Here is a 23,717-nt window from a genome sequence, read left to right as displayed (position 1 = left end):
AAGACAACCCTCATAATGGGAGAAAATATTTGCAAATGAAGCAACTGACAAAGGATTAATCTCCAAAATATACAAGCAGCTCATGCAGCTCAATGCAGAAGACCTAAATAGATGTTTCTCCAAAGAAGATATACAGATTGCCAACAAACCCATGAAAGATGCTCAACATCACTAATCATTAGAGAAATGCAAATCAAAACTACAATGAGGTATCACCTCACACCAGTCAGAATGGCCATCATCAAAAAATCTACAAACAATAAATGCTGGAGAGGGTGTGGAGAAAAGGGAACCCTCTTGCACTGTTGGTGGGAAGGTAAATTGATACAGCCACTATGGAGAACATTATGAAGGTTCCTTAAAAAACTAAAAATAGGGTTTCCCTAGTGGCGCAGTGGTTGAGAGTCCGCCTGCCGATACTGGGGACATGGGTTTGTGCCCCGGTCCAGGAAGATCCCACATGCCGCGGAGCAGCTAGGCCCGTGAGCCATGGCCGCTGAGCCTGCGCGTCCGGAGCCTGTGCTCCGCGACAGGAGAGGCCACAACAGTGAGAGGCCCACGTACTTAAAAAAAAAAGAAAAAAAAAAATTACAAACAGAACTACCATACGACCTAGCAATCCCACTACTGGGCATATACCCTGAGAAAACCATAATTCAAAAAGAGTCATGTACCAAAATGTTCATTGCAGCTCTATTTACAATAGCCAGGACATGGAAGCAACCTAAGTGTCCATCAACAGATGAATGGATAAAGAAGATGTGGCACATATATACAATGGAATATTACTCAGCCATAAAAGGAAACGAAATTGAGTTATCTGTAGTGAGGTGGATGGACCTAGAGTCTGTCATGCATAGTGAAGTCAGAAAGAGAAAAACAAATACCGTATGCTAACACATATATATGGAATCTAAAAAAAAAAACCAGAAGTTCTGAAGAACGTAGGGACAAGACAGGAATAAAGACACAGACGTAGAGAATGGACTTGAGAACACAGGGAGGGGAAGGGTAAGCTGGGACGAAGTGAGAGAGTGGCATGGACATATATACACTACCAAATGTAAAATAGATAGCTAGTGGGGAGCAGCCGCACAGCACAGGGAGATCAGCTCAGTGCTTTGTAACCACTTAGAGGGGTGGGATAGGGAGGGTGGGAGGGAGACGCAAGAGGGAGGAGATATGGGATTAAATGTATAGCTGATTCACTTTGTTATAAAGCAGAAACTAACACACCATTATAAAACAATTGTACTCCAATAAAGGTGTTAAAAAATATATCAAGAAAAATATTTTTTAATGATCACATCATCAACATTAAGAAAGTTTTCAAATTTTCTTTAATGTACAGAGATAGATGTTTAATTTCTTCAAAGGAATTTTACAATTGAACATAGCTCCTGAATAGAACCATTTTATTGGTCTACCAATATAAGACAACAATTTGTGGGTCAGGTAGTAAATCTTTCAGAAAAAGTTATCATTCTAATTGTTTTATGCCCCTTTCTGCTGTCAAAGTATCTTGATTTGGATGACATATGGTTATCCTAGTAATGATAATACTGGCCACCATTTATTAAGCACTTGGGGTGAGCCTGATGCTTTGCAGGCATGAGCTCATCAGACCTGTAAAACAGGCCTGTAAGAGGCAGCACTGGATCAACCAATTTAACCACTGAGGAAACTGTGCCTTAAGGTGATTTGGCCACTTCTCCAAGGTCACATAGCTGGGAAAGGACCTGAGCCCAGGCCTCCTCTGACTCCCAGACGAGTGGGAACCATCCATTAGATGAGTTCACCACAGATTCTGATTTTAAAAGGACACTTGCCCAAGGAAGTTTCCAGGCACGAACCCAAGATGTCTGATGTAACAGCCAAAACCCTGCTGCCTCTAAGGATGACTAATTTGTGGTGTTGATCACTGCTGCTTAACTCATATTGTCACTTTCTGGCAGTTAATAAGGTAACAGAAAACTCCATTCAGTCCCCAACATTTATTTATTTAACATCTTTATTGGAGTATAATTGCTTTACAATGGTGTGTTAGTTTCTGCTGTATAACAAAGTGAATCAGCTATACATATACATATATCCCCATATCCCCTCCCTCTTGCGTCTCCCTCCCACCCTCCCTATCCCACCCCTCTAGGCGGTCACAAAGCACCGAGCTGATCTCCCTGTGCTATGCGGCTGCTTCCCACTAGCTATCTACCTTACGTTTGGTAGTGTATATATGTCCATGCCACTCCCTCACTTTGTCACAGCTTACCCTTCCCCCTCCCCATATCCTCAAGTCCATTCTCTAGTAGGTCTGTGTCTTTATTCTTGTCTTACCCCTAGGTTCTTCATGACAGTTTTTTTTTTTTAGATTCTTTTCCCATATAGGTCATCACAGAGTATTGAGAAGAGTTCCCTGTGCTATACAGTAGGTCCTTATTATCTGTTTTATATATTGTAGTGTGTATATGTCAACCCCAATCTCCCAATTTATCCCTCCTCCCCCCTTCCCCTTTGGTAACCATAAGTTTGTTTTCTACATCTCTGTTTTGTAAATAAGTTCATTTGTACCATTTTTTTAGATTCCACACATAAGCAATATCATATATTTGTCTGACTTACTTCACTCAGTATGACAATCTCTAGGTCCATCCATGTTGTTGCAAATGGCATTATTTCGTTCTTTTTTATGGCTGAGTAACATTCCATTGTATGTATGGTACCACATCTTCTTTAGCCATTCATCCATTGAAGGACATTTAGGTTGCTTCCATGTCTTAGCTATTGTAAGTACTGCTGCTATGAATGCTGGGGTGCATGTATCTTTTTGAATTATGGTTTTCTCCGGTTATATGCCCAGTAGTGGGATTGCTGGGTCATATGGTAGTTCTATTTTTAGTATAAGGAACCTCCATACTGTTCTCCGGAGTGGCTGTACCAATTTACATTCCCACCAACAGTGTAGGAGGGTTTCCTTTTCTCTACACACTCTCCAGCATTTATTGTTTGTAGATATTTTGATGATGGCCATTCTGACTGGTGTGAGGTGATACCTCATTGTAGTTTTGATTTGCATTTCTCTCATTTACCCTACTTCTTAATGTCACCCTACTTCTTGCTTATTAGCAATTTAAACTTCAGGGACTGGGATGGGTATGTCCAGTCTGAAAGTAGAAGAATGAGGCACTTCCTGATACCAAGGTAGAGTAGTCTAGAAAACTACTTTCACCAAGTAGTAACTGGTGAAAAATGAGTTTGGAATATTTCACAGGAATTTAATTTGGGAACTAGAAGTTCTCATGATACGTTTTCTTTTCACCTTTTATTTCAAAAGTTCTATTGAGATTTAAAATACATAAAGTGTAAAAAAAAATTTAAGGCAGCTTGAAATTTTACTATTTATGTAATCTTTTGAAATGAAATGCTGTTATGTTAAAGGAAGTGGGTAGTTATAGAATCCCTTGTAATTATCTCCAAGTGGATTGGCTACTCTACATTTACCTGTTGATCACGTGTGCACTGGTAGACAAGCAATGGGTATTTCCATGATTAATTTGTGTGAAATGGTACTCATATGGAGTAGAAATTCTAGCTTTGCAATGTAAGCACATTCTGGCATTTCAGCTGTCGTGGACACTGGGTTTGGAAGATCACGACTCTTCGAAGTCTTAGTACCTTCATCTATTAAATGAAAACAATCCCTACCCTCTCAAGGTACTGGCTTAGATTTCTTGCTCGTTATTATGAGCAGGCATGCTTGTCCTGTAACCAAAAGCTCAGTTGTAGCCTACTTCTTGAGCAAGGAAGTAGAACTTCACACACACCTTCAGCTAACTCAGCTCCACTTGTTCTGTTAAAGCAACTTGGGAACCATGGAGAATGTAACATATGGGAATTTGAAAAATAGAGTCCAGAAAAAACATAAAGAAAAAGATCCTTTACATTGGTCTTAGCAACGAATGTTTGGATATGAAACCAAAAGCACACAAAAAAGCAAAAATAAACAAGTGGGACTACACATTAAAATAAAAAGCTTCTGCACAGCAACAGATACAGTCACCAAAATGAGAAGGCAACCTACAGAGTGGGAGAAAATATTTGCAAACTACACATAAGGCATTAATGTCCAAAATATTGATATATAAGGAACTCCTACAACTCTATAGCAAATAAAATCCAATTAAAAATGGGCAGAGGATCTGAATAGGCATTTTTCCAAAGACGTACAAATGGCCAACAGGTACTTGAGAGAGTGCTCACCATCACTAGTTATCAGGGAAATGCATATCACCTCACACCTGTTAGAACAGCTATTATCAAAGAAACGAGAGAACACAAGGATGTGGAGAAGAGGGAACCCTTGTGCACTGTTGGTGGGAATGTAAATTGGTGCAGCCAGTATGGAAAACAGTATGGAGGTTCCTCAAAAAACTAAAAATAGAGTTACCATATGATCCAGCAATCCCACTCCTCGGTGTATATCTGAAGGAAACATAAACACTAATTCAAAAAGGTACATGCACCCCAATGTTCATAGCAGTGTTACTTAATTGCTAAGGTATGGAAGCAACCTAAGTGTCCATCAACAGATGAATGATTAAAGAAGATGTGATCCATATATACAATGGAATATTATTCACCCATGAGAAAAAAAGAAATCCTGCCATTTGTAACAACATGGATAGACCTGAGTGCATTATGCTATGTAAAATAAGTCAGAGAAAGATATACTGTATGATCCCACATATATGTAGAATATAAAGAAAAACAAAGTCAGAGAAACAGAGTAGAATGGTGGTTACCAGTGGCTAGGAGGTGGGGGAGATGGGGAGATATCAAAGGGTTACCAACATCCAGTTATGAGATGCACAAGTTCTGGGGATCAGAACTATAGTTCAGCATGATGACTATAGTTAACAATACTGTATTATATACTTGAAAGTTGCTAAGAGAGTAGATCTTAAATGTTCTCACCACAAAAAAGAAATGGTAATTGAGTGAGGTGATGGAGGTGTTAACTAATCCTACTGTGGTAATCATTTTGCAGTGTATCAGTGGATCAAGTCATCACCTTGTACACCTCAAGCCTACACGATATTATATCAAATATATCTTGGTAAAGCTGGAAAAAAAAAGAATTGACTGTATGTGAAAAGTCAAATGACAGGCTGAGAGAAAATATTTGTAATAAATACATCCAAGTAAGGATTTGCATCACAAATACATAAAGAATCCCTACAAATCAATTAAGATAACTGAATTTTTAAAAACACACAAGACTTGAACACCTCATAAAAGAGGCTATTGGGACTTCCCTGGCAGTCCAATAGTTAAGACTCCATGCTTCCATTGCAGGGGGCACAGGTTCAATCCAGTGGGTCGGGGAACTAAGATCCCCCATTCCTTGTGGTGCAGCCAAAACAAAAAAATGGAGGAGGACATGAAGGTGGTCAATGACAGACTGAGTGTTCGGTATCATTAATCGTAATGTGAAGGCAAACTGAGATACCACCATGCACACCGAATGGCTAAAACGTAAGTCTGAGAATAACAAGTGTTGGTGAGGATGTGGAACTAGAACTTTTCTACACTGTGGTGGGAGTATGAATTAGTATACGACTTTGGAATAATGTTCAGCAGTACTGTCTAAAGCTAAATATATCTTATTTCTGAGCAAGGTCAGAAATAGCAATATTTTATAGTTTTAAAGTCAAATCAACCTTAGTCAAAATGTTTCACATTGAAATTATATAATGGTGAGATCTGAACTCAATTTAGAAAGTGTATAGATTTCTTGTTTACCAAAATATAACAGTATTTGTATCAGTATACTACTTAATGCATAGTTTGCAAAAAGGTGAACCCTGCGTGGGACTCTATGTAGGATTTTACAGAGAAGCCTCATTTTATTATAGAATAGAAATTTAAATGAAACTTTGAAAAGTTTTGGGCTACATATGTTTCCATAGAAGAGATCTACTTAACTCTCTAAAAATGCTGACCTTTTGACGAGGCAGTATCTGAAGGTGTGGGTCAGTAGCCTTCATAAGCCTTTTAGGGTTTACCTCAGGCAGAGTTCAGGCTAATAAATGCATATAGTTAAAACACCATCTCCATCCTAATTACAGAGAAGAGGGAGCTTTTTAATCCACTTATTTGGGGACAGGTCAATAAATGCTTTTACTAGTTTTTAAGGATGGTTCATTAAGAAGGAAAAAATAGATTGCAGATAATATATACTGCACCTATTGCTAAAATGCTCTTTAAATCAAGCGTAAGGATTTCATACTTTAGTACAAGCCAGGGCATTGGGACAACTGAATGGTATGATGTCATCTCTTCTCTAGACAGTTTATTCAATCCAGAGAAGAAGGAAGGAAGGGTAGAATACATGCTCGTTAGGAACAATAAAAGGAAGAATACATGCTCATTTCCTTTTTTTAAAATGACATCCAGACTTAAAAAAAAAAACTCTGAAATCTTCCTCTAGCCTGATATATGAAGCGTCTATGTTTGCAGCCAACAGTACATCCTGTTTATGATAAGTGATTCAAGTTCCTGGAATGTCCATTAAAAAAAATCTAACCCTTCAATTTTTACACTGCCCCATGCTATTTCAGTGGAGTGGGAGCTTGTATGGGGGGATGTGTCATTGTGTAAGGTGGTCCACCTCCAATCCCCTGTGGAACAAGATGGAATATAGAAATGTGTTTAAAAACTTAACCAAAGAACAAAACCAGAGCACAGCAATTTGTAATGACTATTTATTAACACATGTATCACAAATGTTCACAATATCAATGCATTCTTGTTGGCATGCGAGACAGAGGAATTGTTTTTTAGGATCTTTTAAAAATATTTTGACTATTGTTCCCCCTTCACACTCATTTTTAAATTCATTTGATGAGGTCCTCGATGTCTGTAATGTTAATGCAAAGAAAAAATATAGAAAGAAGTAAAGTAACAATAGCAGTTAATTGGGTAAAACCAGAAGTAATATTATTTCCTTCACAGGAAGCAACAATACAGCTTTGTAAAAGGATTATACAGGTGCACTAAACTGTCTATAAGTTCCCAGGCGTGTAACAGTAAGGAGCAAGGATGCCACCCAAAGCTCGACAATTTCCTTCGTGCATGACACGTGCCTTTTTCTCCTCATGGACAATTACCAATGCCTCTCTTTACATGTCCTAGGCAGCCTGAAGAAGGTAGGCAAGAGCCTTAGTAAAAGGGAAAACCCAACCAAAGGAGATTAAGCCAAAAGAACAGGTAGCTATCTGCTTATCTACATCTAGGGGGGTGTGGCATTTATCAATCATGATCAAGGGCTAACAGGAGCCTCCCACACTGCATGCAGGGCCCTGCAGGGCCAGTGATGGTATGGAGAACCAGTCACCTACAATGAGCTGCAGTTGGACCACGTACAGATGGAGGAGGTGGCACACACAGAGCCTTGGGTGGGGTCCCCTAGGACTAGATGCAGGGAACCTGGCTACACTCTGGCACAACAGGGCTTCACAAGATGGGATGCTACGCATGATGCAGGCTCAAAGGTGGAGCAGAGACTGTGTGGGAGTGTCAGTTGCACGGGGTGAGGGTGTTAGGACAGGTGTATTATGTACTGTGCTCTAACATTCTTTGGAAGTCTTTCAAAGATTGCTGCAGTTCCTTTCGAAAACGGGTCTCTTCTTCCATCATTCTTGAAAGACTAAGAGAAATTAAAACATGTGAGTGACTCACCATTAATAAGGCCTTAAAATAAGGTAACAAGCTGAAGAGAGCGTTTCGACATTTTCCAGAGCAGTGCTCACATCTCCTCCCCAGCACCACAGAAATGAGGCTTCGGCATGTGGCCAAGTGCCACCGACATCAAAGAGTGAAGTGGCCAGGCAGCACTCTTGTCCCTTTGAAGGGGAGTATGTGCCCCAAAGGGAGAATCCTAGATTTAACCTCCCCCCACCATCACTCACCTTCTTACACCATCTCATACTGGTTGGCCGTGATGAACCGAGACAGACAGCAGGCCAGCAGCATGCCAATCAGCTGTTGGCAGAAGGAAAAAGAGAACGAGGCTGTGAAGTCACCGAGCTAACACATTTCTAACACACCCCCCTCCGATGTAATGTTTCACAACTGAGGGCTTTTGTACATGAATGGGGCAAGGGCACTAGGGAAAACGATCAAACCCGATTTCAGTAGTGGGATCTAACTAAGACTTAGGGAGTCTAAGTGCTAGTGGAGGTCAGTTGGAGGTTCTCCAACTGAACATAAGGTTCCAAGTCTAGCTTGCTCTGGCCATTAAAAACTTTTGACATGTAAGTAGTCGTAAAATGTGTTCATGTGTTCTGAGAGTAATGAAAAAAATTAAGTACCGCAGAATGCCAGAATTCAAAACCATAAGCGCATGCATTGGGAAGCTATCTCAACATGGGATGATACCCCAGCCATACCCGGCTGACGGGATAATAGTTCTTTTCCTTGAGACAATGGGACGCTAATCCTTGACTGGGTGAGCTTGCCAGTGAAGTCAGTCATGGCTTGTGAGAAGTGGGGCGGAGCGGGGGCTTTAATTTCTCTTTGTCTCTAAACCATGTAGATATTTTAGGCCCAAATGGGCCCATCTACACCCAAGGTCTACCCCTTGGTTTTTCAGGGGCCCCGGCACAACCAATATCTGGGTACCTCCACCTCCTCAGAAGACCTCAGTCTTCTGCCCACTTTGTGCCTTGACTTAACCTGTAACACAGGTGGATCTGATAAAAAGCTGCTGTGGCGCTAGCAAGACATCCTTAAGTGCGGGTGCTTAAGGATCTGCTCATAGGAAATGAAAATTCCCATTCCTGCTGGAGGATCGCTCTTTGGACAGGACCCTGATTGTGCACTGGAGTGTAGAGGGCTGCAGCTTCTCTTGGCCATGTGGGATCCCTTCTCCTTAAGCAATTGGCCATGCTTAATTGGTTCAGAGGTGGCAATGACCTTTAGAGATAATCGAGTACAGTGTCAAATGTGGCCCCGGGACCAGCAGAATCAGCATCATCTCGGACCTTGTTAGAAACACATTCTCAGGCCCCACCCCAAACCTGCTGAATCAGACTCTCTTGGGGATAGGGTCCAGCAATTGGTGTTTTAACAAGCCTTCCAGGTGAGAGAACCACTCATCCAGTCCATCTGCTCACCCTTATCTTACAGGTGACACGTTGGGTCCCACCGTTGGTCAAGGCAACACCTCAACTCTGTTCTAGCTCTCCGCTCAATCCTGCAGGTTCCAACCTGCCTCCCTTTCTTGGTGAAATACCAGAGTCTTACCTTCCTTTTTCAAATGGAAATCGTGCTGTGAAATCTGCAAACTATAACTTCTGTCAGGTAAGGAAAATCACCCGACTGGACTTACCCTGTCTCCTACCAAGGCTCTGGCCACCATCATTTTGTGCCACAAAATACGTAGTATCGTGCATGTACCACCAAGTGGCCAGAGGAACCATGGCTGTCACCTCCAGAATACTGTGCCAAATGAGAAACTAAAATCCCCTGCGTGAGTGCAAGGACTCTGAACCTTATAGCTTGTCTCTTTTCATTAGAACTACCATTTTTTAGGACCAGCATACACCGGATCACACTTGATACGCTCAAAATTCAGATGCCAGACAAAACGCAAGTATTAGAGGCACATAGCACAATCAGGAATATCGAGTTATTTAATCTTTACTAAATGCCTGGGCAGTATTACCATCCCAACTGTCCACAGAAGAAAATGGGTTCAGGAGAGGTTAAAGAATCTCCCCCAAACCACACAGGTAACCCACACAGAGTTTAAGGCTCCACCGTCTTCTAGCCAAGGATAGCCCCTTTTCCCACCCTGGGGCCTAGACCCCTTTCCTCTCCAGAATAACTCCTCTGCCTCACGCCACCAAGGGTTCCTTCCTGCCTTACACTGCAGACTGTCGGTGGGCATCTCTTTATTTGATCTCAAGTTCCTAGACCCTCCTTTCTTTGTAAAGCTTAGCGCTTTAGGTTTTTCTCGTTGACCTCATGTGTATTTTAGCACTTAACAGTAGCCAGCATTCCATTTCACAGTTTGCAATGCTCCTGGCCCGCATGGCAATTCACGAGCCATACAGCCAGAAAATTCTGCAGTACACTTCAATATTTCTTGCATCTGAGATGTCTGCTTTCAAGGAAATATAGCATGTCCCTCCATCTTTTTTTCCTCAAACAGAAACAGCATCATCCTTAAGGGCACCAGACAAACTTTCTCACAGAAATAATAACTTTTAAAAATATAAGTAAAAACAAAAGCTATTTGCTTTCAAACTAACTACGTTTTGTATTTCTAGGGCAACGATATACCTTCTGTTTGCCCATGGGAGAAGACATTTTTTTAAAAATTATTTTTTAACATCACTGTGTGAAGTTGTTAGAGCTTAAAATTGATCAAGGGTTCATTATACAACTTATGATTGTCGTTATCACTCACATTTTGATCCGTTAGGTTTTTGTTCCAACCTTATGTATACTATGAACGCAATTTATTACCGTAAAATTTTAAAAACTGACATCATGAAAGTTTGAGTGAAGAAGAATTTTTCGGTGAATTTTAGGCAGATACTTTCTCTGATTGTCCAAGCGACATATATATATATATATATATATACTAGTGTCTCAGAAGATGACAGTTCTTCAGAATATAGTTCTGATTCAGACGATGTGAATATTAGACCAACAAAAAGACAAAAAAACCTTAGTGATTGATTCTGATATGGAAAGTGAAAATGAAACTCATGGTGCTGGAGAATGCTTCTTTGCTTCTACAGAAGAGTGGATTGAAGACAATATTACATGGAAATTAGACTTTATAGGAGTGTCAGGTGTAACTATTGACTAATAACGCACAAAGTGTTAGTGAAATAACAGAATTCATCTTTGGTAATGACTTTTTCGAGTTGGTCGCCTCTCAAACGAACCTGTTATCACCAACAGAATGAAAAATCGTATAAAAAGTATAAGGCTTTAAAATGAACTGCTGTAACCAATAGTGACATGAAGAAGTTTCTTGGATTAATAATTTTGATGGGACAAATAAAGTCACACTGGAAAGAATATTGGTTAACTGATCCCTTACTTGAAACACCTATCTTTCCAAAGATTATGACGAGAAGAAGGTTCAAACAAATAATGACATTTCTTCACTTTAACGATAACTCAGAAACTCCACTTCCTGCAGACAGAATTTCAAAAGTTAAACCTCTTCTGGATTATTTTCTACCCAGATTTCAACTGATCTAGATACCTAAACAAGAGCTATCACTTGAGGAGGCAAAGATAAAGTGGAGAGGACGACTCAGATTCAAAACCTATAATCCCGGAAAACTTACAAGATACGGAATTTTGGTCAGGGTGCTTAGCGAAAGTGAAACTGGATATATATGCAACCTTGAGATTTACACGGGTGAAGGAAAGAAACTGCAAGAAACAATATTATCGGTCCTACAACCTTATCTTGGTTCATGGCACCATATTTACCAAGACAATTATTACAACAGTGTGTCCACATCTAAAATATTGTTGAAAAATAAAAGAGTTTGTGGGACTATAAGAGAGAGTCGTGGTCTACCAAACCAATTAAAGGAGAAATCTAAAAATCTACAGAGGGGAGAAGTGATTCTTCTTATATGGAAAGACAAGAGGTTAGTCCGCATGGCGACATTATTCATGACTCCTCCACAGCATCTACAGGAAAGTTAGGAGGACTGGACATCAGATAACTAAGCCCACATGCATATTAGAGTACGACAGGTATATGAAAGGAGCTGATCGATCTCATCAATATCTGGCAAACTTCAATATCCTCTGGAAAACTCGAAAATGGTATAAGAAAGTGGGTTTCTATTTGATTAATTGTGGTGTATTCAATGCGTTTAAAATTTATTGTAGCCTGGGCTGCCCTGGTGGCGCAGTGGTTGAGAGTCTGCCTGCCGATGCAGGGGACACGGGTTTGCGCCCCGGTCCGGGAGGATCCCACATGCCGCGGAGCGGCTGGGCCCGTGAGCCATGGCCGCTGAGCCTGCGCGTCCGGCCTGTGGCCCCCAAAACGGGAGGGCCCAAAAGTGTGAGGGCCCCGTACCCCCCTAGAAAAAGCTAAAAAAAATTGTTGTAGCCTTAGTGCACAGAACAAAAAGTCTTACAAGCAATTTTTGTTAGCAGTAGCTAGAGAATGGTTAACTGACCATCCTGGTGAAACGTAGTGGTAGTCCCGCACCTGGTCCTTCTTGTGGCGTTTCTGAAAGAGCCCCCTGCAGAGACCCACCTTGTCGACCACCAGGTAAAATAAACGAACATCTTCTAGAGGAAATGATACCCACAGGACTAAAAAAATGCCGCCAGAAAGTATAGAGTCTGCTCTTCCAGGGGAAAGCACAGTGAAACACGGCATATTTGTAATAGATGTTCTGTTCCCCTGCACAGAGGTGCCTGCTATACCGCCTGTCCCGTTCTAACGAAATATTAGAATGCTTTAGTAAGACGTGAACAAAGTTTCAGGTAAATACATTAAGTGCAAAAAAAGTTGTTGATATTTACTCAGACGCAGGTGTTTCAATATTCACTTATAGAACAAATCGCCGGCCACAGGCGTTAGTTTCTGCAAAAATCCCCCGGGCAATAATGTTAACATCTACTCAGAAATTGTTCCCAAAAAAACTCCTGAGCTGAGGCACACACAAGCTTTGTGAAAACAGCAGTTTACATATATTGGCTTTTATTTTAGTTAATTCTAGTGCAAGAAAAACTAGGATTTGGGATATGGTGGGTGTTTTGAATTGTTCGCAGGATTACTGACGTCAAATTTGCTACAGTGTCTCATCATATTTGAGAGAAAACTTTGATCTCTCATTTCCCTAAGCACCAAGTTAAGGGAAAGCGGGGAGGGGGGGGGAAACATCCTATACTTAATACCATTTACTACCAGATTATTTCTAGGTACATAACTGAAAGCCTGGTAAAGACACAGCCTCTTCCTCAGAGTCAGGACCAAACGCTCGCTTGCCACTAGACCCGATTAATCTGTACACAGAAAAATCCATCTTTATTTTGTTTTAGGTTAAATATATGTAAAAAGCGCCTCAAAGAACAGAGGTATGCTCTGTGGGATTCCAGGCTGCCCCTCAGAAGCACACTGCTGATGTGTCTTAAGGCTGGAGACTGTGGGCACCGGAACAAACTTCTGCTTTAAACCCCGGAGGAAGACAGGAAAAGGAGAGCTTGCCTCTTACGCTAAACAGCCCTCAGGATGGAGACCCCAGAGTCACCTCTCCCTCTCCCCGTGACTGGCGAAGTGTCAAGTGCCGTACAGCCTAGGGAGTCTGAGGTCAGATTATTTATATTGGGTCGTCTAAGACTTTGTAATTGGCTTTCATCTAATCGTTGGAAGTAACATTTTATTTTTACCACTCTCGGCCTTGTCTGTACTATATATTCTGCTTTCTTTTGGCTCATGAAAACCTCCGGGAGGCCCTTTGAGAACTGAGAAGCCAGAGAGGGAAGGGCAGACTTACAAAAGGTATACTCTAACCTTCTCGAAGCATATCCCCACAAAGAGAGCGCCAGTAACAGCGATCACGTCGCTGGGGCTCTGCTAATTATCAGGAACAGGATGGACTCCGAGAGTCGGCAGAGGGGCTGAGAGAGGGGTGGGGTCCAGGTCAGCAAAGGCGACAGGGCAAGGCTGTCTTCCCCTGCGATCACCATGGGAGGTAAACGTGGCCCGGTCCCCGATTCCTGAGGGGCAGAGAGAGGCCAGCAAACAAAGTGTAAAAGGCAACTTTCTTAACAAGAAAGTGGCAAAAGCAATAGGTCGAAAATTTCGATCCTTAGAATGTCTGTGGAGATTTTACGTTCATGACTGAACTGGGTAAGTGCCAAGGTATCTGGTTTGAAATAAAACTGTATAAATGCTTTTAGGGACCGTTTCAGGGCCTGAAAACCCTAGGGGAATAAGTAAAAACTTTCGTTAGCCTTATTCAGCCATGTCTCATCAAGGCTATTGACACCTTTGTTCCCTGCCCTCTATACAGAAAAGGTAAACATAGTCCCAGAAAAGAATCCTTGGTCTGTAAGGAATCATCTCAGTAGCCTGTGGGCCCTGGAGGAGGCCCTGCAGGGGTGAGGGTCAGGGGATGGATAGGTAGGAAGAGGATCTGTATTTTTTTAATGTTATTTGGCTGTGTTGGGTCTTTGTTGCTGCACGCGGGCTTTCTCTAGTTGCAGTGAGTGGGACTACTCTTCATTGCGGTGCGTGGGCTTCTCATTGCTGTGGTTTGTATTGCTGCGGAGCAAGGGCTCTAGGGGCCCGGGCTTCAGTAGCTGTGGCTCACGGGCTCAGTAGTTGTGGCTTGCAAGCTCTAGAGCACAGGCTCAGTAGTTGTGGCACACGGGCTTAGTTGCTCTGCGGCATGTGGGATCTTCCCGGACCAGGGCTCGAACCCATGTCCCCCTGCATTGGCAGGCGGATTCTTAACCACTGCGCCACCTGGGAAGCCAGGATCTGTATTTTTTTCTAATGAGTACCTTTGTCTTTGCAATTCCACGGACTCAAATCCTTTCATTATAAAGGCACAAACTGAGCTCCATTTAGGTGCTACGTGAAGCAAGAACAAAGGTTATCTCTGGCCTAAATGTTGAATACAGCAGACCAGATGAGACCGTCAGAATTGTAATCCTGGCTCTACAGTAGCCACCCAACCTCAAGCAAAGCACTCAACTCTCCCTTCTGGAAAACAGCTCCACCGTCCTTACTCAGGACTGTAACATTCTGTGCTTAGGGGGATTACTCCAGCCTAATAGTCTCCAAGTCTAGCGAAGCTATTTACGTTGGATACAGAAGTGCTAAATACAGAGACCCATAGCAGAAGGCCAACCAAGGCGGGAAGCAGTGTCACAAACTGAGCAATACAAGTGTCCAGACTCGGACGCTTGGTTTCCAGGTCATGTTAGGGACGAGGGAGGTGAGGCTATTTCTCTGTGTGTGTGTTCCCAAGACCCCTCGAATAAAAGAGTAGCTGCCAAAGATGCAGGGAGGAGGTACCCTATAAAAACACACTCAGCCATCTGCTATAAATTCATAGGGCAGCAGGACCTCCCATCAAGTCCAGACAAATGGCCTTTTCCTTGAGAGGGCAAAGGCACTGGGACTTTGTGCAGAGGAATATTAAACACCTGCCCAAACCCTGCTATCCAAAAACAGCACTCAAGAGCTTTAAGTTAGCTAAGTTAGGTAACAGGACAGAGTTCTCACACAGTCTATTAAAAGGCTAGACTCGGCTTAGTTTCCCTTGTACTTTATACTACCTTTGATTTCTAAGACAACAGATGTGCAAGGCCGGTTTGTTCCAACAGAGGATAGCGTGGACCTCATGAGAGCAGGTGAGGAAGAGGGCAAGGAGAAGGTGGAGAGCAGGTAAGGAGTGGGGCAGGGTGCTCTCTTCTTTCCTACTCACTTTGGCCTCTACTCAGCAGAGCTTGCTTTCTTCTACGAAGGCTACCACGTAGGCCACTGTGACTGATTTATCGGTATCAGCCAACATCTGCTAAGTTTTACTGTAACACTTGTTCTAGAATTTTTGAACACCTGTGGCTAAAGCTTTGGTGGCAGGTGAGTAAGGCTGGTTCTTGAATGGGCATCTGGTGAGTGGCCACCGTGGTCCCAGAGAGGCCCTGGATCTACTGACAACTGGAAGCCAGCTTCAGCTTCCAGGTACCCTGAGGCTGCTGGCACCGTTAAAAGCTGCAGTTCCTAGTGCGTCTGGCTAATAACAGCTGGCCGTGGCCATTCCTTTTTCTGCCCCAAGCTGAGCACAGCAGATCTCAAGTCTCTGCCCCACTGTGGTTGACCGGCCACGTGGGTGAATGGTACTGCCTCTGCGATGCTCCTGGGCTTTGGGTTTTGTTTTCTTATCCCAACAATTCTGTAGTACCTTGAAGAAACCTAAACTCTGTGAAGAGAGTCTGTCTGGGGCTTCCTTGGGGCCAAAGCCCCTTTCTCGTTGCCCCAGAGGGCCACAGAGCAAACTCAGCGAGCCCCACGGCAGGGGTTTCTTCCACGTAGCACACAGAGATGAGTGCTCATCGGGCCAGATAACCACTGGTCTACACCCTAAATCCCTCCACGGGGATGTGAGAAGTGTGAGAGGTATTAATCAGATTCTTTATGACCTGGTTCACCTCACTCATGAAAGTAGGACTGTTTTCCCAACCCCTCGTGGCCACATGGAAAGGTTCTTGGATGAAAAGATGTTTCATCCACGAGAGTCCTGGCTCTCTGAGGCTCTCTTTTCCCCAGGGAGAGTACCGGCTTCGTGTCCCTTCATGGGTCTAGGGTAGCCCTTAGGGCCGACTGCAGCCATATTCCTTCCTCCAAGGGGACGGTCCTCCTCAAACGCAAGCACAAGCCTGTCCTGTAGGTGGTTAACCCAACACTGCACATACATGTGTAAAGCAGACCATATGTGCACCTGCCAGATGCCTCCTGCACGCTGCGTCGGACACATGGTCCAGGATCCTCTAAAATGTCCCCTGGCCATTACTGATATGTCACTGAAGTGTTATTACTGAAACAGGATAGCAACCAGAAGAAAGTTCAGGGCTGCAACTTCTTTTGATGTGTCTCTCGAGACCGAGTTAATCAGTACTGTCTGTGGCACCAATCTGGTCTGTGTGTGTTGGCGTGTTGAGGGTTTAAGCCCTTACCGAGCCGCAAAAAAAAAAAAACAAAACGTGGTAAAAGATTTTTAAAACTGCCTCAAGAAATACACACTCGTGCTGGCTGGGCCCACATGCCCTTGTGAGAGGAAATGTCACACACGGTTTGGTAACTTCTTGGGAAGAAAAGCTTATTAGACTTAACTGAGGCCAAGCCCTCCATGTGCAAAAACTGCCAGGCTAACATGCCTTGATCTAAGTGGTGGTCAGTACACAGGTAAGCTCATTTTTTGATAACTTATTAAGCTGTATACTTACAATGTGTGCGCTTCTCTTTATAGGCCATATTTCAATAAAGATGTTTTAGGAACAAACTTGAAGATTAAAGTGCATCTGCATTGCTCAGCGAGAAGGGAAGTGGTATAGGGGCCGCGGAGGGGAGGGGTAATTATAGTCTGCGAGACCTGATATAGAATTCAGGCAGATAAAACCAGAGCCATGGCAACATTACTGAGGTAACACTAATTGGGCTTTGTTGGGAAAATGATCTGTTGGTCTGAAAAAAATTCTGTGTTAAAGATAAATCAATTTTTTTTTGGTTGTTAGGTATATATGCCGATCCTTCCACCCACAGCAACATTATAGCAACTGGCCGGGAGATCAGAAGCCTGTGGGGCAACACACCGCCTGGTGCAGGTGGGCAAAATTTTAGATTTAGCTTAATCATGTTCCATCCTTGAGTATGTGTGGCTTGCTTAGTTTGCATAATGGCTTCTCCCATTCTTTTTTAGAGGCTGGGTGGAGATAAAGGCATATAACATTTCATATACACAAATTCAGTTTCCTCTTAAGAAACAATAATCAAACCTTGAGATCCAATAATGACGACAGGATGAAATTTGCTACATTTCGGCTTTCTTTAAAAGGGAGCGATCTCATGCACATTCCCCGGGAACTAAGAACCAAAAAGGGACAGGTCAACCAGGAAAAGAGCCCTACCCCCACCTCCCCGAATCCAAATCAGCCATTTGATGTTTGGAGTTGCTTAGGCTCCAATTAAGGCAACACTTTGTTCAGCTAACCTCCATTTGACCTACAGAAGAAGGGAGTTGTTTTTTCTGGAGCTAGTCATTAGTTGAACTGTAACCAATATTCCCTTGATGGCAAAACTTCATTTAAGTTGAAAAAGGAAAATCAATAAACAGATGACCTGAGGACTAATGAGCAAGGAGTTCTGACCCCATCCATCAGCCTTTCCCCAGGCACGGGGAGGCCGCCAGAGAATCTGGAGACCAGGGGGAGGGAAAGGAGAGCAGGAGACAGAGGAAAGGCTAGGTCCGACCGCAAGATTACCTGGGAGAATGCGATCCCAAAAGCCACTCCAGCGATGATTCCCATGTTGGTCTCCATGAAACTGGTCACCAGATCATAACAACCCTGAAAACACAGAGACACAGTCTCAGAGACATGTTTCACCCAGGCCAGACCGGCTGGGTTACCTCGCGACACTCCCACATACACCCCAACCTTCATTTCGCAAACAGAATGAAAAATCTCAAACATACAAACGGTACAGAACCCCCAAGTGACCCTTCCTCTAAAATCACAGTGAACATATGGCCAATCTTGTTTCATTTAAATTTCAACACGCATCCCCTGGCTGGATTATTTTAAAGTAAATCCCAGATATACACTTTTATCCACAAACGTTTCTGTTGTATGATGAAATTTAGCAAGAAGTCTGTAAGATCCATGAGGCGAATGCTGTAGGGATACAGAAGCAGACTTAAACACGTGCAAAGGCATTCTACATCCCTGATCAGGAAAACTCAGCATCATAAACATAGTTACTAGCATTTTGACAACAAATGACAGAATCTTAGGTAAATAAAGTGAAATCCTCTGGTTAGAAGGTGGTGTTTGAGTACCTGCCAACCTTATGGTATTTTAGGGTTCTTCCTACGGAGACCATTAAGCTTTTTTTTTTAGTAGGGAAAAACCCATGTTCTAGAGCCATATTTTCCACAGATTTACTATGGGACCTTGAAGAAGTCACTTACCCTCTCTCTATTATGATGTCAATAACCTCATTCGTAAAATGAAGTGAGTTTCCCTTTAACATCCTGTGAAATCTCCACATGTTGTGATTAAAACCAACACCAATTTTACCAATTTCAGTGTTAGTTTAATATGATAAAGTTTAATTTCTTTAAAAGAAATGGTCTGGTTGGAGTTCGACAATGTTGCTAAACTAGTTTTGTTGTTATTCTGGATTATATTTTATCAACCCAGTCCAGGTAGGACACCAAATTTTGTGCATCACTCGTAAGGCAAAGGCAAAAGCTGACTCTTCCTGTTAAAACGCCTGACAGCTCAAACAGCAGGAATTAGCGAACATATATGTGTGTCAGTGTGTGAGTGTATTTCTGTAGTTTGGAACTGGGCCAAATCAACCTAGACTTCTGAACTGATGTGTTCAGCTTTGGAAGACATGGTCATTTTCCAGTTTTCTGAAAAAGGGCCTCAACTTGAATGTATGAAGTCTGTGAAAAATCAAGACAATTTCATAAACAGGATAAAGAGGATTATTGTTAATCAAGAAAGGCCCACTAAAGTGTAATAACATCTGAGGAACAAGAACAACCAAAAACATGTCTCCCATTTTTAAATTCAAAGTTTAAACATTTCTCATAGAGCTTGTGAAAAGTCTGCCAGTGCTGTATCTTCTAATAAATGATATTTTATGCATTCACAGTCTGTTTGCAAAGACAAAGATGCATTAACTTCGCAGCAGTGCTTTGACACATGTTTTCAATGCAATGGACAAACTATGCTCCTTAGTTACCTGATGCAAATTTGAAGGCCGGGGCAGGGGTGGGAAAGGAAATGCATTATTGCTCATGGCAAGTTTTGCAATTTGCTTCTCTCTTTATAGGAGAAGCTTGCTCACTGATTTCATTTCTACTAGTGAAACTATATATCACACTATTTTCCAAAAGGTAGTGGAAAGAAAGTCAGTTCGGGTTAGGAAGAAGTCAAAGCCAGAAGAGAGGTGGATATTCCCAAATGGCAGCAGCTAAGATAGAGTTTTTCTGTGCTGGTCGTCGTTCATTGCTGTATCTCCTCCCCACAGCGATGCTCGGGCCAGGGAATGAAGTTCAGACCCCCGCCAGTGTTACATCAGCTCAAAATACGGAAACACAAACCCAGTAATAAAAACCAGAGAGACGTGAGGTGGGCTATTTTCTTACTCTGCAAAATAGTTTGGGATAGGTGTTTTTGTTTTTTGGTGGGGGGGGGGGGGAAAATAGGGTTATTTTTTCTTTTTTTTTTTGTTTTTGCTGTGAACTTTAATTCTACACGTAAGGTGAATATGTTTTCTAAAGTATGAAATCTCCCACAATGGAGTAGAAATCAGAGTCAGTCAGATTATTTTTGAAAAGCCCACTCCAACCAGTAAGAGAAAACAGAAAAGTGAAGTAAGGGCCTGGCATTAGTACTACTTTGGCAAAATCGTTCTCTCTAAACCTTGGTCCTCGCACCGGGGTTTTGCTACAAGCAGCAGAAGCAGCATTAACTGGGGATTTTGTTAGAAATGCAGAAGCTGAGACCTCACTCCAGACCTACTGAACCAGAATCTGCCAGATCCCGGAGTTACTCATTTTTAATGAGTTTTAATGAATGTTAATATCTCCAGATGTTTCACGTGCCCATTAAAGTTTGAGAAGCACTCTTCGCTAAGAAAAGTTCCTCCACCCTTTTTCACTCTAAACAAAGAGCAAATTAATAAATTATAGCAATAAGAGAGTTACTTAAGGTGAAAAGATGAAAGTGCTTTAGCTTCTTCATTGTTGTTTAAACGATACAAGACCCAGGTTGTAATAAATGCTTTCCTTCTCCAGCTTTTCCTCTGTTGTTCACTCTATGGACCCACAAGCCCATTTTCCAGGTCTCGGCCTAGCTCTGCAGACTGCCCGAACTGCTTCGATCCTACAACCCCAGCGCACGTTTGCCTTCCACCTCAAATTCTCCCCGAAAATTCTCTTATCTACCCACAACGATCTCTCTTAATTTCCGAAAATGAAAGCCTGATTGTCAGGTGTGAGATCAATCTACAGAGACCTGCTAAATGTCCTAGGAAACACCCAGAAACAGAACAGGTAATTTGCTCACCCTCTCAGCAAGTCTAAATCAACAGGGCCTCTGATGGGAAACACCTGCAAGTGGCAGGCTTTTCAGTAGCAGGAGTAGCACGGCTGCTTCCAGGCAGGTACTGGGAGGAGGAGGTACCTCTGGAGCTGCCAACCAGAATAACTCTCTTCCTCTTGCCCTGGCTCTTTAAAAAAAGGCAAGGAATTCCTAGGGGGTAGGGGTCGGTCAATGCTGTTAGCTAACTGAACCTGTGGATGTTTGATCATCGTGCTTAGCAAAACCAAAATCAAAGCTGTCCTCAAAACAAAACAATAAATATCCTGCTTAACCGCTCTCACCTTCCTGCCCTCTGCCAGTGATTTGTACAAGGTAGGTTTCTCAGGCTGCCAGGTAAGAGCCCAGAGCCACCTTTCTGTGCTATCAGGGCACAGGGTTCAAGACACTAAAAGATCTATGGGGACTGAGAATACGTGTATTTTATATAACAGGATTCCACAGAACTAGGACATGGTGGGAGTTAATCTTCCTGGGGGAGGGAGTCAGTTTGGGGAGGCTAACCTTTATGAGCATCGACTATCACTCCACATCTCCACCCCATCCGCACTGCTTACCTTTTATAGATGAGGTGTCACAGACTCAGGCCTGGGAAATAATTGGTCTGAGAAGTTCAGGTGGGCATTAAATGAGACTATCTAATGAAACTTCCTAGGCAAATTTCAGTTTTCATTCACTTTCTCCCCACAGAGGGAGCCAGGTTGGAGGTAAAAGGGAAGTGAGAGAGAAGTATCTCTTCCAGGTATTTGAGGCACCCAGGAAAATGTAGAGTAGGATTGTCGGGGGGGAGGCTGGGAGCGAGGCCAATTTGTAGGTTATCAGTGAAGTGAAAAAATGCTCCCCTATCTTTCTGGAAATCACTGTAAGGATTCTAGAGATGCACTATAGGATCTGCCTCTAAGCCTGCTTTTGAATACAAACAAAAGACCCTCCCTACAAGGACCTGCTGCATCATTTCTAATAAAAGGCACAGGGTGGTAGGGTGGAAGACAAACATCACCGTTATTGTCGTGACATTTACACCACAGCTACCATTTAACCTTACAGTTAACGTTCATCTTGTCCTTTACTCTCTGCCATGCACTGTGCTTTAGATGCTTTATCTCATTCAATTCTCCTATCAATCCTAACGGGCAAGAACTGTTATTCTCTCCATTTTACAGATGAGAAAAACAAGGCTGAGAAAGGTTAAGTAACTTGATCAAGATCACACAACCAGCAAGTGGCTGAGCCAGAATTTAAACTGCAGTCTGACTCCAGACCCTGTGGTCCTGACTTCGAAGCCCTCAACTTTCACAAAAGAAGTAGTTTGGGTGAAATTTTTTTTCAGAAAGAAGGCTTTTATCAAGGTTGATGATTGCTGCCTCTACAAAGGACCTCCTGAGGCTCTGCTGTGCCAATATCTCACTCCATAAAGCACGTCTTGCCTTCTGTACATTGGAGCATGCACTGAGTGCCAGGTCTGCTCAGCACTTCATACAATGGCAGCATAATGACATATACGGATGCTCGGTGGAGGTGTCCATGAAGAAACCAGAAGTCACCTTGCTGATGAGAGGCGAAGGAGGCCTCAAACTTTGGGTTCATAAAAAATTCCAGTTGGAACAGATGTTCTCTTAGCTCACACAAGAAGCTGTCTGTACTGAACATCTTACCTCACCACACCAACAGCCAAGTAATAAGCCCAGAATGACAAAAGGAGCTTCCAGAATATGGCAACAATGCCTTGCAGCAGTTCTGCTACAGGTACCAACATTACATGGGTAAAATATAGAAACCATCTCTTAACATTCTTATCTTGAAAGGATGGCTATCTTCTGTGAATTATTCAGTAGTTGGCCCAGATCCCATAGAATTTTGAAGACCTTAGAAAACTAGAACTTTGGGATTTCCCTGGTTAAGACTCCAGGGAAGTCCAATAGTTAAGACTCCAAGCTTCCACTGCAGGGGGCATGGGTTCGATCCCTGGTCAGGGAACTAAGATCCCACATGCTGTGCAGCGTGGCCAAAAAAAAAAAAAAAAAAAAAAAAAAAAAAAAAAAATAGAACTTTACCTTAGTAAGAAAAGAAAATTTACCTGATGGCGGCATAACCACAGGTAAACTCGACAGTAGGGTTTTTTTTCCTCCCTTTTCTTTCAGCAAGACATAGTTTCTATCTGGCATTTCCCTAAATGTTTAAGAATAGATAGCCCTCACACACAGCTGTATCATGTCTTCATCAGATTCTCTGCAGAGTGGAATACAGAATTGATTTTCCTTTCCTCTACCTAAGTTTCATTTCCCTCATTTCTACTACGTACTAACTTTCAAATTTCTCTCGGCCAGTTTTTTTTTTTTTTCTCTAATTTCTTTGGGAGTCAGGATGTTGAGAGTGAGTTGAAGTTGTTGATTTCTTTTCCCAAGGCAGTGAAGTCCCTGAAATCAAGGCCACCCTCCTCGCAGAAGCAGACGCTGTCAACTCCCTCTTTCCGCTGAGGACTGGCACCCAGCTGGGAATAATTTCATGTTTCCAAGGTACATCAAGCAGAAGACAGACACCCAGAAAGAAGAAAGGCCACATTCCCTGACATCAGCATCAGGGTTAACAGGAACCACTTGCTAACCCTTCCTAACTATGCCTCGTAGAGTCTTGCTGAGGCACGGCTTTCTCCTTCAGAAGTGGGCAGCCCAGTGCCTCTCCCTGGCCAGAAAGAACCACAAAGGAAGATTCCTGACTCTCTCCAAGACTATCATTTCTAACCTATTTGTCATAATTTCACAGAGACAAAAAAGCCCTCCCCAAACATTCACCACTGAGTCCCATCAGGACCAAGAGGGAGC

At 42.7% G+C, this 23,717-nt stretch overlaps 1 protein-coding gene and 1 long non-coding RNA gene across 2 annotated transcripts in view; one reads left to right on the top strand and one right to left on the bottom strand.

Annotated features, from left to right (window-relative positions):
* Positions 1–6,747: 6,747 nt before the first annotated feature.
* Positions 6,748–23,717, bottom strand: part of TSPAN7 (tetraspanin 7) — a 138,184-nt gene continuing 121,214 nt past the window's right edge. Inside the window, exons 6-8 of the mRNA XM_029240958.1 lie at positions 18,043–18,126; positions 7,968–8,040; positions 6,748–7,705 (exon numbers count right to left, since the gene is read on the bottom strand). Of these exons, the coding sequence (XP_029096791.1) occupies positions 7,972–8,040; positions 18,043–18,126 (153 nt within the window). The 3' untranslated portion in view covers positions 6,748–7,705; positions 7,968–7,971. The remainder of the gene's footprint in view (positions 7,706–7,967; positions 8,041–18,042; positions 18,127–23,717) is intronic.
* Positions 19,972–23,711, top strand: LOC114906268. The gene is made up of 3 exons (XR_003796411.1): positions 19,972–20,849; positions 22,059–22,641; positions 23,301–23,711. It is a non-coding gene; the product is annotated as an uncharacterized LOC114906268 (long non-coding RNA).

This window comes from Monodon monoceros, unplaced genomic scaffold (genome assembly GCF_005190385.1).
Source record: "Monodon monoceros isolate NGI ecotype Baffin Bay Population unplaced genomic scaffold, NGI_Narwhal_1 Super_Scaffold_22, whole genome shotgun sequence".
Lineage (NCBI taxonomy): Eukaryota > Metazoa > Chordata > Mammalia > Artiodactyla > Monodontidae > Monodon > Monodon monoceros.
Note: the sequence above shows the minus strand (reverse complement) of the source record. Positions and strands in the feature narration are given on the sequence as shown.